This window comes from Sesamum indicum, linkage group LG8, assembly GCF_000512975.1.
Source record: "Sesamum indicum cultivar Zhongzhi No. 13 linkage group LG8, S_indicum_v1.0, whole genome shotgun sequence".
NCBI classification, from domain to species: domain Eukaryota; kingdom Viridiplantae; phylum Streptophyta; class Magnoliopsida; order Lamiales; family Pedaliaceae; genus Sesamum; species Sesamum indicum.
Genome location: NC_026152.1, coordinates 758,758 through 770,526, shown reverse-complemented (window position 1 = coordinate 770,526; position 11,769 = coordinate 758,758). Strand labels below are relative to the sequence as shown.

General features: G+C 34.6%; 2 protein-coding genes across 3 annotated transcripts; one reads left to right on the top strand and one right to left on the bottom strand.

The window, feature by feature from the left end:
- Positions 1 to 2,420, bottom strand: LOC105167345 (IRK-interacting protein-like). Its single transcript, XM_011087019.2, has 2 exons — positions 2,262 to 2,420; positions 1 to 1,981 (listed from the first exon to the last, which is right to left on the bottom strand). The coding sequence occupies exon 2, from the start codon at positions 1,963 to 1,965 to the stop codon at positions 598 to 600; it is 1,368 nt and encodes a 455-aa protein (XP_011085321.1). The 5' UTR covers positions 1,966 to 1,981; positions 2,262 to 2,420; the 3' UTR covers positions 1 to 597.
- On the top strand, positions 6,795 to 9,882 carry LOC105167343 (ubiquitin domain-containing protein 1). Of its 2 annotated transcripts, none has more exons than XM_011087018.2 (4): positions 6,795 to 7,214; positions 8,528 to 8,650; positions 9,397 to 9,516; positions 9,590 to 9,882. In XM_011087018.2, the coding sequence occupies exons 1-4, from the start codon at positions 7,181 to 7,183 to the stop codon at positions 9,652 to 9,654; spliced, it is 342 nt and encodes a 113-aa protein (XP_011085320.1). In that variant the 5' UTR covers positions 6,795 to 7,180; the 3' UTR covers positions 9,655 to 9,882. The 2 variants fall into 2 exon arrangements, with proteins under 2 accessions (XP_011085320.1, XP_020551291.1); XM_020695632.1 differs by lacking the exon at positions 6,795 to 7,214 and adding an exon at positions 8,951 to 9,068.

Here is an 11,769-nt window from a genome sequence, read left to right as displayed (position 1 = left end):
TAGAAGGGAAGACATAATCATACGGTTTCATCGAGGCCAATAAATAATTACATGCCTAAATTAATTGTTTTTTCATACAACTTGAGGGGTTTGATCCGTCTTTCTTTAGTAATAAACACACTAAGAAGAAAACAAAAATTGAGGGACCAAACTGCAAATATTATTCTCCTTTCAACCCCACAAGAGAAGAAAATGTCCAACTGCAACTAGTCTGCGTTTGTCCAGCGGCCGCTTCGCGCCTCCCAATACGCTAAAATCCAGTTCATATTATGCTGTGGGTCCGAATGTCGCTTTGTGCTGAACCTGGCCTGTTCTTTGTGTCACATATTATGAGACCACATAATGTTACATTTCACGCGCCGCCGCCGTTCCCCACTTTCCGCCACCGTCCAGGAATTGCAATTTTAATTTACCCCTTCTAAAGGATCCTGTCTGCCACCGTTTTCATCCAAGTTTTGAATGAAAAACAGGGATTTACGGGTATCGGCTTCTTGCTCACAATTTGAAGCGTGATCCTGTTCCAAGATTGTCAGCCCTCTCCCACAAGTTGAGAGAGGAGCCTCAGGTGGCGCATGGTATCTAGACCCATATGCCAAATTAACTTTTTGTTGCCGGAAATAAATAGACCTGGCTCTGGAACACCGTTTGGTTAAGCTTAAACCCCGGAACCACTGTGAACGCCACCCGAAGATCCCCGGTCGCCGCAGTGGCGAAAATGTCTTCCGTGACGCTTTGCATGTACACTTCAGAAAATCTGGAATTTTGCTTTACTTGAAATATTCCAACTTCGTGATTAAATGAAAATGCGAAACAATGTAAAAGCCAAACGCTCCTTCCCATCTCAGCAAACGACTTAAAGAACTCAGTTTCCGGGTATTCCCCGGAATTTACCATTTTTCTTTGGTTCAAATTCCCGGAGAACGAGAATTCCATCTTTGGGTGCACAAAATGAAGGTACTTTGATTTCAAGAACTTCCCAAACAAAGAATTCGGATTCTGCTTTAGGAAATGATTTAGGTTCACTGACCTCAACTTCTTGAACTGCTCGAAGAAGAAAATCCGGCGCTGATGATTTTCTTTGGGCAGAGATTGTTCATTGGTTTGAACGGAAAAGTTTGGATCATTGAATCCAGCGAAAATTTCTCTGCACACAAATGATTCAAAAGCGAAAGCTTTATGATCCCTGTTGATGAATCTGATGTCAGGATGTATTGCATTTGCTGCGGCCTCAGTATCCCAATTGGCAGACTCCATTTCTCGAATCAAGAACTTGACAAAGTTTCGGACAGATCTCAACGCGTAGTGCAATACCAGGATGAAATCTTTGGGGTTCGAGTCAGAGAACTTGACATTGTCAAGAACTGAGAAAGATCCGCTGGCGTTCAGCTTTTTCTCCAGGGTCTTGTTGTTTTGAATAATGTCTTTCAACTGTTGTTGAAGGGAAGAGATCCGGGACTCCCTGTTCTCTATTTCGCCCTGCATTTTCTTCATGGTGATCTCATAAGTCTTCATCAGGGACTGCTGTTCTTGAATTTCCGCCAGCATTAATGTCACATGGGGTGGGGAAGAATCAATCTGATTTTTCAAGAATCTGCGTTTAAGCTCCGAAAGCCCTTTCAGTTCGTCAACAACAGCTTGATCTGCGGATTGTACGGCCTCCTCGTTGTAAGGGAATTGAGCCACTTGCAGCTCCGCATACGCTGCTTTGACAGCTGAAACGCTGGCAAAAAGCTTCGCAACAAAGGCTTCCAGGGCTGCTCTGATTTTGTACTCCTCCATAGCTTCTTCTGCATTTTCTCTCTCAAACTGCCGAGACTCGCAGCATCTCTGTTTCTCTTGGGCAATGGGAAGGCAAAATCCAGGGCTTGAACGAGATTTCGTGGCTGTTTTCAGGTGAATTACTCTCTGAAACGTTTTGGCTATTCTGCTCCTGTTCGGAGCCGGAGATGGTCTGACTGAATCCATTCAAACTCTTGAAATTCTGGAAGATGGGAAATCTTCAGGGCATGAAATCAAATGGGGGGAAAATAATAATAATAAAAAAAAAAAAGCCCAAACTTGAACAGACACAAAAAGGGATTGATGCAATTAAAGAAAAAGAGGACAGAGAATTCAAAAAGCAGAGACAGTGGTGGTTTGACAGAGATTGAGGGTGGTGAGTAAAGCGCGGGAAAGGAAGAGTAGATAAAGAAAATCCAGCATTGTGCATGCGCGCAGATGACACATATATACAAGAATGATAGCTTTCACCAGATTCTTACTCATTTTCAGGGAAGATGGGGGCCAGGGTCAGCCACCACCACTCTTCATTTCTCTATAAAATGCTAACAATTCTGCACACTCTTCCTCTCATATCATATGCATTTGGATCCTTTCCTTCACTCTCTTTCAACTTTATTTTCTAAACATACTTATGATGTAATATTACTAACTCTCAATTATTATATATTATATACACGCAAAAATAATATGTCCCAACGTGTAAGTAATTTATATTTCATCCACTAATCTTTTGTTGCATGATTTTCAAGAATGGGTCCTTCATCGAAGACTGGTAAGGAGGGAGGATGATTTTCTAGGTTAGTAGGTGGAGAACATATTATATCATACTATTAATCTAATAATTTTAATAAAAATGATTTAGCACGATTCATTATTATTAGGAATGATAGTGAAAGACCATAATTCAACAACACTAAGGAATATTATAGTGCACGTACCTGTCAATTTTCATTCTTCCGGGGCAGACCGGCAACAACTATATCTATATCTATATATATATATATATTCGATTTGTCAAAATTAAGAAACATAACATACCAATTATAGTATCAATTAGTATTAGTTCAGACATATAATATAGTACAAGAATTTAATTATCTGAATTAAGTGCAACGTTTTATTTCAGCTTTTATTGTTATTTCCTGTCAAGAATTCCAATTTGAACTGAAAGAGAATCTACTGCGTATTTTGTGGACTTTAAAGGTGTGAAATCTGCAAATAAAATAATAAAAGTGGGGGTGGAAGCAGAACATATGGACCGGACCAAAGTAGGTTCCAAGATTTAAAATTTCAAATTGCAAGAATCTGTTCAATTTGTATTGGGATTCCCAGGCCACTTAATAATTACCTAAGGCCTACTGTTAATGTTCAAATCTTTGGAAAAAAAATAAAACAGAGATATACTTTTAATAACTAATATATATATAAAGGCTAATTACACCTAGATTTCCTAAAAATATATATATATATAAAATTATAATTTTCTCAAAAAAGTTATAAGAATTATACCTGGATCGTTCTGAGAATTCTTCGTTTTTATCTAACCTTCTTCGATTAAGATTTGGACGAAAAATACTATCGTAAATAAAAAAATATTACCTAAAGTTTCAATTTTAGCCTTAATTTAATGTTCTTATGTATATTTTTTTACTTATAAAGGGATAAATGTAATATGTATATATATATAAAGAGTGAGGTGGTTATTATTACATTTTATTTCTTATAAGTACACAATTATTACATGAATGTTGAATGAAGTCTAAAATTAGAAATTATATAATTTTTTTGCTAATATCAATATTTTTCGTTCAAAATATAACGAAAAGGGTCATTACACGATGAATTTTTAAAATGAATGTAAATGTAATTTATTTTTTTTAAAAAATATAATTTTATATATTTAAAAGAAATTTAAATATAATTAACCCATTGTATAAAAATAAACTATTGGTGGTCATGTCATGCGGATTCCAGGGAAATTTATACATGTTCCCAAGGCTTCTGACGCAGTATATAAATTAGGGATGAAATAAACAAATAAACATTTACAGGGTAAATTAAGGATATGGATCTTGCTAAAAAAACGAACTTATATAATTTATAGTAGCTGTGGAATTATTAGCAGACAAAGTCTCAGACAGACACAGGTTTCTATGTATGCAAGCACAGGAAAATGAGTCACAGAATTGACATGATTATTGTTTCCAGTGTAAATCAAATAAAATTCACTCTCAATATGTGAGGACCGTTTTAAAATATTGCACATATATTTTTTAATAATGATGGAATTACGAGGTCGTGATTAAAAGATTGTCAATTTGAATTTTATAAATATGCGTGTAGGACTACTTTAGTAATAATTTGTTGCTTATTTATTTTGTTTGGAATGTATTCATTAATTTGAAATATTAATGTATCGGATTAGAATGTAATTAATGATAGAATTGCTAGGACGCATTTTTTTGAATTAATTGAAAACTCGAATTAGTCTTGATCCAACTCGAATTCAGCGATCCCGAGTCACGAACTCGTCACAGATAGCTAACTCCTTCAAAATCAGATTTTGGGGTTCTCTGAGAATAAGACAAAGACAATGAGCTCGTCGGGCACGTCCCCGACAATGACCCTCCGACGCTCAAGTTAGGTTGATCGAAAAAAAAGTGTGCGATCATAAAGTTCGATCTCAATAAATGCAGAACAATTACCTTTAATTACGGCGTTTCGGGTCTATATATAGGGTACAGCAGGGTAGCGTTGACCAGCCACGTGGTCTCATCCTACTGGCCGGCGTCCATGATCGGACGGCTACAATTGTCCGGGTCTACAAAGGCAGACGGATCCGGGTCGGATCAATTCGACCCAACAGTTGGAAAAGGCACGGATCCTTAATTAAATTACTAAAACGCCCTTAATGAATGACATTTTTGATATTTCCCTAACATTTCTCCTTAATCACCCATCAAGTCTGAAAGTTTTTGGCATTATCAACTGTTTAGTTCTTACAAAAATAGCCCATGGGAGGTTAATTAGTTTGGTTATAGTATCTGGTACTTTAACGTGGGAATAAAGTTGGCATTTGTAATGATAATAATCGTAATTATTAGTATTTCTCATACGCTGAGGAGACGTTTTGATTTTACGTCAAGCAAAACTTGACATATACCAGTATTTTGCTCAAATTGCAAATAAAGCAATATTTCGGGTATAATAGTAAAAGTTATTGTGTTACTCTCATCATTGTCATTTTTTTCTTCTCTCTTTTAATAGTATGTAATTTTATTACACTAATCAACACATTTAAATTAAAAAATTGATTGAATATATCAATAATTCAAATTAATTAATGCATTTAGACGAAATTCTTAAAAAAAAAATTATAAAAAAAGACATATACTTTACATTTGTGGGTTTGAAACATATGACTTTTTACCTATGGAATATGAATTTTATCAATTGAACAAAATTTGGAAATTGAAGAAGGCGGCAAGTGATATAGATTCAAATAGCAGAATCAGAGTTAATGAAGGGGTTTTAATGCAATTTACCTTCCTATAAAATTATAAATGAGCAAATTATCTCTTTATAAAAAATAATAGTAATTTACCCCCTATATTTTTCAAAATGAAGCAATTTACACCCTGGGCAAACTGCTGTATTTTAAAAAATACAAAGAGGTAAATTATTATTTTTTATTATAGGGAGATAATTTATTTATTTATAATATCACAAGAAGGTTTGCTTGCATTTTTCTCAGGGCAAAATACACTTTGCCCCTTCTGAACTATTTTTGATGTAACATATACGGCCTTAAAGTAACAAATGTAATGTTTTTCTCCAAAAATTATATTTTTGGATAATATTGCTCTTATATTATATATGTATATTTAGTTAAAAGAATTTTATATTTTAAGTTTAATTAAAATTTTCTTAATTAAAAAAAGTATCTTTTAATTATAAGAAAATAAAATATAACCAATGAATAAATAATTTAAATTTTATTATATTTTACAAACTCAAAGTTAAGTATGAATGAGTACAATAGTTACATAAAAAAATTTCGTAAAAAGTTTTTATTAACTTGGTTATAAAAGTAAGTGAATAGCTATTTATTCTTTCAGATAAAAATAAGTAATGACATATCTGTTTTTTTTTTTAAATACATTCTTTTAAAGAAAATATTATATATATAGTTTGGGGTGGGGCAGTGAGAGAGAGATGCCTGAAAAATAGGGTTAAACCATAACCATCCATCACATAGATATGCACATGATATATTGCAATGAGATAAAAACAAAGAGTTGCATCACTTTTTTTTGCAGTAGGGTACGAGGTAGCAGCAAGAACAAGAGCAAGCACCACTCTACACTAATGTCTAAATCACCAAAAAGGAATATCTCATCCAACTCACCAATCTATCTCATTCAATTGTGTATTTTTGGACCCTTGAGGCACAGGCAGGCATGAGTTTTGTGTATGTCTTGCAGGCTTGAGGTGTGCACGAGTTTTTAACTTGAACAAGTTGTGAATATTTAGTATGAGAATGCAAAATTGGGCATAAGTTGGAATTCATTTAGAGCAGCACCCACAATCCAACCATCAAACATTTCATTAACCACTAATGGGCTATATCCAGATTTTCTTACCACTGCCCCAATAAACTCCCATATTATTGAAAATTTATGAGAGATATTCTTCACTTTTTAAGACTAAAATAGTAATAAAGAACTTGTTTTTTATCCTTAATAATATTAGTAATGGAGAATCTCTTTTCTTGTAAAAATAACAAAACTCTTTTGTTTAATCTAATGTATTATATTACTTAATCCAGAATTTGATTCTTTAAAATACTTTATTTAATTTAATTTTATTAAATATAAAATAATTCCACATGTATATATAGAAAGATTATTATTATCAAGAACTAAAACGCGAAATTACATATATGTAGATGTAGTGTTGGGCAGCATTCCAGATATAATTATTTTAAATTGAATAAAAATTCACTATCAACATAAATTTCTCAACTTCCAATACCAATTTACCAATCTGTAAAATGTTTTGCAGTAGCTGTGTGGTGGGGATCGTTGAAGAATAGTGGACCTCCCTCAAATTCCATCTCCATGCTTCTCACCTCCAAAGCTTCCCAGCAAAAAAGACCCCAAGATTCCCTCACATTATCTATAAACCATTGCAAGAGAAGCACACTCACACTCCCACACAGCTGTATCCCGAGGGAGAGAGAGACAAAGAGCTGTGCACACCCAGAACCAACTTCACTCTTTCTTCCTCTCTACGCGTTCGCATCAATTAACATTCGGTTCTTAATTTAATTTGGCTGCTGTAGGCACTGGAAATCTTTGACGGAACAGAAATCGGAGGTTGCCTGTGATTGCACGGCATGGGTTGCGCTGGATCGCGCGATAAAGGGGATGGTACTTTTTCTCTCGATTTGACTTTTATTTCTTGATTTTTCTTGTGTTAGTGATTAATTGTTCTCGAGTTCTTTTGTTTCTTGCATTTCTTTTCTTTCTTTTTAGTGTCCGATGCATTATGTGTTTTCTGATGATATGGGAAGAATTATATGGGTTTCTGTTTGTCCTGCCGGTGCTAGACCTATTTAATTATGGGATGATGAATGTCGTGTGAGTTTTCGATCAATTGTTCAATCTTTATCCTTTTTAGTTACTGCTGACACTTTTCACTCATCTTTTTCATTTGTTGTTCTTTGATAGATTTCTGTTGGAATTTTGTCTTATGTTTATCAGTTTATGTGATTTATATCTCGTGCTTCCTTCTATATGTGGAAACCTTGGATTTTGTACTTCTGAAAATAATTCATGCAGGGCTGGTTAAGAATTTGGGTATGTATATTTCACTTGCTGCTGCTAAACATCTGAGGTTTTGGTTTTGAGGATTAGAATTCCGAATAAAGGGAAGTTTGGCAGAACAAGTGTTCATTAATTAACCAAACTTATTGGATTTCATGTTAAAGCAGATCTACTAGTTTCGGTTTCCGTAGCCAAGTTGATCATTTCTTTTGTCAAAGAACCGTGTGAACCAGACTTGTTTTCATTTTGTGAAATCTCTACAAGTGCCCAGATTGATAGACAAAATGCAGGTTATCAAGATTGGGTTGGAGAATTCGAGGACAGGCTTTTAGGAAATCCAAAATAGTGTATTATTTGCCTCTAAAGGAGCTGTAATGTTAACAATCATAGTCTGTATTTGGGTAGAGTCGCCTAAGAGAATGTGGGATTGGTCAAATCAATATTGGGTGAAATAATCCATCTGTTTCAGTTTATCAAGACATTGGATCTGGGTGATGCCTTATGTCAGCATTTCTTTTGTTGGCGTAACTGACTTTGACTTCCCAATCATTTTTGGACACCTAGGAGCTTCACTAGATTGAGCAAAAGTCTGTTCCCCTGTCTATTAGAGAGTCGTTGATTTCTTCGGAGGCAGCAGATTAATTGGTTCTCTGGAGAAGGAATATCAACTTCGGTGAAAAATTTACTCTAAGGATCAGATTGATAATTTTAAAGTATATTGAGGGGGAAATATGTTTATGAACTTATTCATTTTCGTTTCCATGAGGCGATGTTCTATGTTTTCTGCATATTCACACATCTGTATGGTTGTCTGATTGCTCTTCTTAATCACTAAAGCATGTGCTGTATCAGATAATTGTTTGGACACTGCTTCCTGATGGAAGCTCCTTTTAGTTATGATTCTCTTTGTTTTCCAGAAAGTTCAAAGAAGATACGGAAACCCAAGGCTTGGAAGCATTCAGAGCCAATAACAAGGGCACAACTAATGCAGATGCGTGAGGAGTTCTGGGACACTGCTCCACATTATGGTGGTCGAAAAGGTATTGACAAGTGTTGGATTAATATTTGTCTTCAATATACCTTGTTGCAGTTTTGTAAAAATAAATATGCTTTGAACAAGGGTCAAACACAACAGTGCAGCTGAAAGTGTTCCACGTCAAACATTGTTACTCTGAAACTGTCTAATTTGTAGAAAAAAATCATTCTTCTCAGACACAAAATTTTTCGGTTGCTTATAAGCTTCCTTGTTTTTCATCAATTATCTTCATATTTGTTCCATTTACTCTACCTGTCCAAAGAAAAGCAAACATTATCCAAATTGGCTGTTGGGTTGTGCACAGGAAAACACAAGGAAATTCAAAATAATGTTCTGTGTTGTTCATGAGCACGTCAAAGAAACTAGTATTTCATGGAGGTTGGAATGCTATATGCCACGTTCAGCAACTTCACAGTTGAATGGTAGAGAGATGGCACCATTTCCAGTCTAAGAATCAGTAGCTTTAGCCTTTACTGATATCTTTTTATATGCAGAGAGCATCTTGGTTTGTAGTTGAGCTTGTATCATGCTTGAGTTTATCCGAGAGCATGGTGGACCATTCCCCTCGTATTGAAAAACTATATATGATACTGTATCTTTATGATGCATTTCATGTTATTACTCCATCTCGAAATAGTTTGTTGCATGATCTTGAAATCAACTCCTAGATAGTCTTGCCATCAGTCAAACCTATTACTCCATCCAGATTTCTTTTTTCATCTCCTTGTCTTATTTGCTCATGCTTATCAGAAATCTGGGATGCACTTCGGGCTGCAGCTGAAGCTGATCTGTCACTTGCACAGGCAATAGTGGACAGTGCTGGTGTAATTGTTCAAAATCCCGATTTAACAGTCTGCTATGATGAGAGAGGTTTGCACTTGATCTTGCTTCCCTAATGAACGTCCTTCCAGTTTCCTTATAATTAACCACATACCTTATGCAGGTGCCAAGTACGAACTACCCAAGTACGTCCTGAGCGAGCCTACAAATCTGATTCACGACAGTTGAGAAGAAGCTTGCGGAGACTGTATATTTTGTAAATTAATCTCACTGCCGTTTTGTTTCTAACTTTTTCCGACTTTGCTACCGCTCCATCGACATATTGCTAGACCCAATAGTACATAAAGCTCTTCGCACCGTGTGCTTTTGATTTGATAAACACCATTGGGATGAAAATTGTGTAGCATGGATTTCTAATGCATGAATACATTGGTCATAAATCGCAGTTATATTTTATTTTTGTGCAAGTATTTGGAACTTTAAGTTTTATTCTATAGCTGTTGGCGACGGCGGCCGTAAAGTAAAGGTTTGCATGTGAGTTCAATAACATAGATTACTGTACATCACGTGAGGACTAAAAGCCTCAAATTTCCAACGTTAAATTAAGAGATAGTCCCAAATATCCAAGAAAGTGTCACTTGGGAACTATATATGAATGGGCTTTTGCATAGAACGAGTAATGATGCTCTCCACCCCACCTTTTACTATGTGTATTTGTGGGGTCAACAAGCTGAGGAATCTTTAGTTAAGCATGCCCATCATTATTATAATTTCACAATTTAAATTAAGATCTCTTTGCCTAGATAGATAGCAATAATTTATCATCTTAATCTAGTGTTTATAGCCATCATCCATTGTAATAACAACTGTGCACGTGTTGAGAGGTTAATGATGCTTTCTTTGGTTTAGACTGGATGCCTTTGTAGTTGTTTTCATTGTAAGTGTTGCCTGAGCCTGACAAATTCCACCATGTAACTTGTTATGCTCTGCTTTTCAAGTCATTATTAACTCTCTAGTTTCAGTCACTTTTTCTAAGACAAAATGTTAGTCAAATCAAGATTCTGTTCAGAACAAGTACACTGATAACTTTATTAATTGTTATAATTAGGACATGTAGACAAATGCAAGCCACAAAAACCTCAACCTAAGTGCAGTTACTGGTAAAAAACTTCGCCATACAATAGCAGCTAATATAGTAAAAGCAGAAAATGATGTGTGGAAAAGTTTGGTATTTGATTAGAGAGGTTAAATAGAGCCACGGACAAGAAGAATGTCTATGAAAATCCTCAAGTATAAGACTGAAGGAAAAAATATATGTATTTTTCATTCAAAGTTGAGAGAAAAAGTGTAAGTATAACAGTTGAAAAAAATAATCTTATATTATTAACAGACATAATTTATCTATAAATAAGAGTATTTTATTTTGCGATATTGACATTGGAAAATTATTTGATTCTTATTCTTGTATGATGCGTATTGCTATTAATAATTCTCTAATACAAAAATGATGAAAAAACAACTCATTGCTAAAATTATAAAAATTAGTCTTTCCTTTACAATTTATTTTTCTTATATTAAACAAGAGCAAGTATTTAAGATTTACTTTCTTTCTTATCTACCAAATAACTTATGAAGGAAAAGTCATATACTTTTTCCTTCTCCTTCCCTTTTTTTCTTCTTTTTTTTCTATCACTAAATCAAATACAGTTTTATAATTTTTTACTGTCTCAAAGGAAGGATATTTGTAGCATTCGAATTTATACACTAATCACACGGCAAATATATTAACCGAATAAAATCTGGACTAAAATACTCCTTATTACCTAATTCTATATATTTAAACTCAAATATTAGTTACATGTGTTAATAATTTGAAATTCGAATCTAACAATAATCTTTTGAGTGTAAAGAAAACACATGAATCCGATTTCAAAATGTCAAAAGCAAATGATAAAAAAAAAAAAAAAAAAGAGCTGTTGATTCACATGGCTAACCCTAAACATGAAGAGGAACACAACGGCTCCATACCTGTACTTTGGGAAGTGAGGTCAAGTCCAGCCCCAGCCCCTGTCCACACATCTCATTACAATACCAGGCGTTGTACAATGTACATTGTATTTATTGTCCCTTTGCTCCTTGGAAGCTGTCTGTCCACATCATTCCCCCCATTCACCCTACCCATACTCCAATTCACTAACAACTTATTATATTCACTTAATTAACCTAACTCCAATAATTTAACCTATGCTCTACCCCTACTTCTCTCATCTGATTATATGGATATTTTTGTACTATATATATGCATTTGGTGTCTTTTTTCATTAAAAAAATCAGGGTAGAAAA

Bases quoted from the DNA above. Each gene is read 5' to 3' on its own strand.
- LOC105167345 (XM_011087019.2), bottom strand. From the start codon at position 1,965: ATGGATTCAGTCAGACCATCTCCGGCTCCGAACAGGAGCAGAATAGCC.
- LOC105167343 (XM_011087018.2), top strand. From the start codon at position 7,181: ATGGGTTGCGCTGGATCGCGCGATAAAGGGGATG. The intron at 7,215-8,527 runs GTACTTTTTCTC...TTTGTTTTCCAG, and splicing joins ATCGCGCGATAAAGGGGATG to AAAGTTCAAAGAAGATACGG. The intron at 9,517-9,589 runs GTTTGCACTTGA...TACCTTATGCAG, and splicing joins AGTCTGCTATGATGAGAGAG to GTGCCAAGTACGAACTACCC.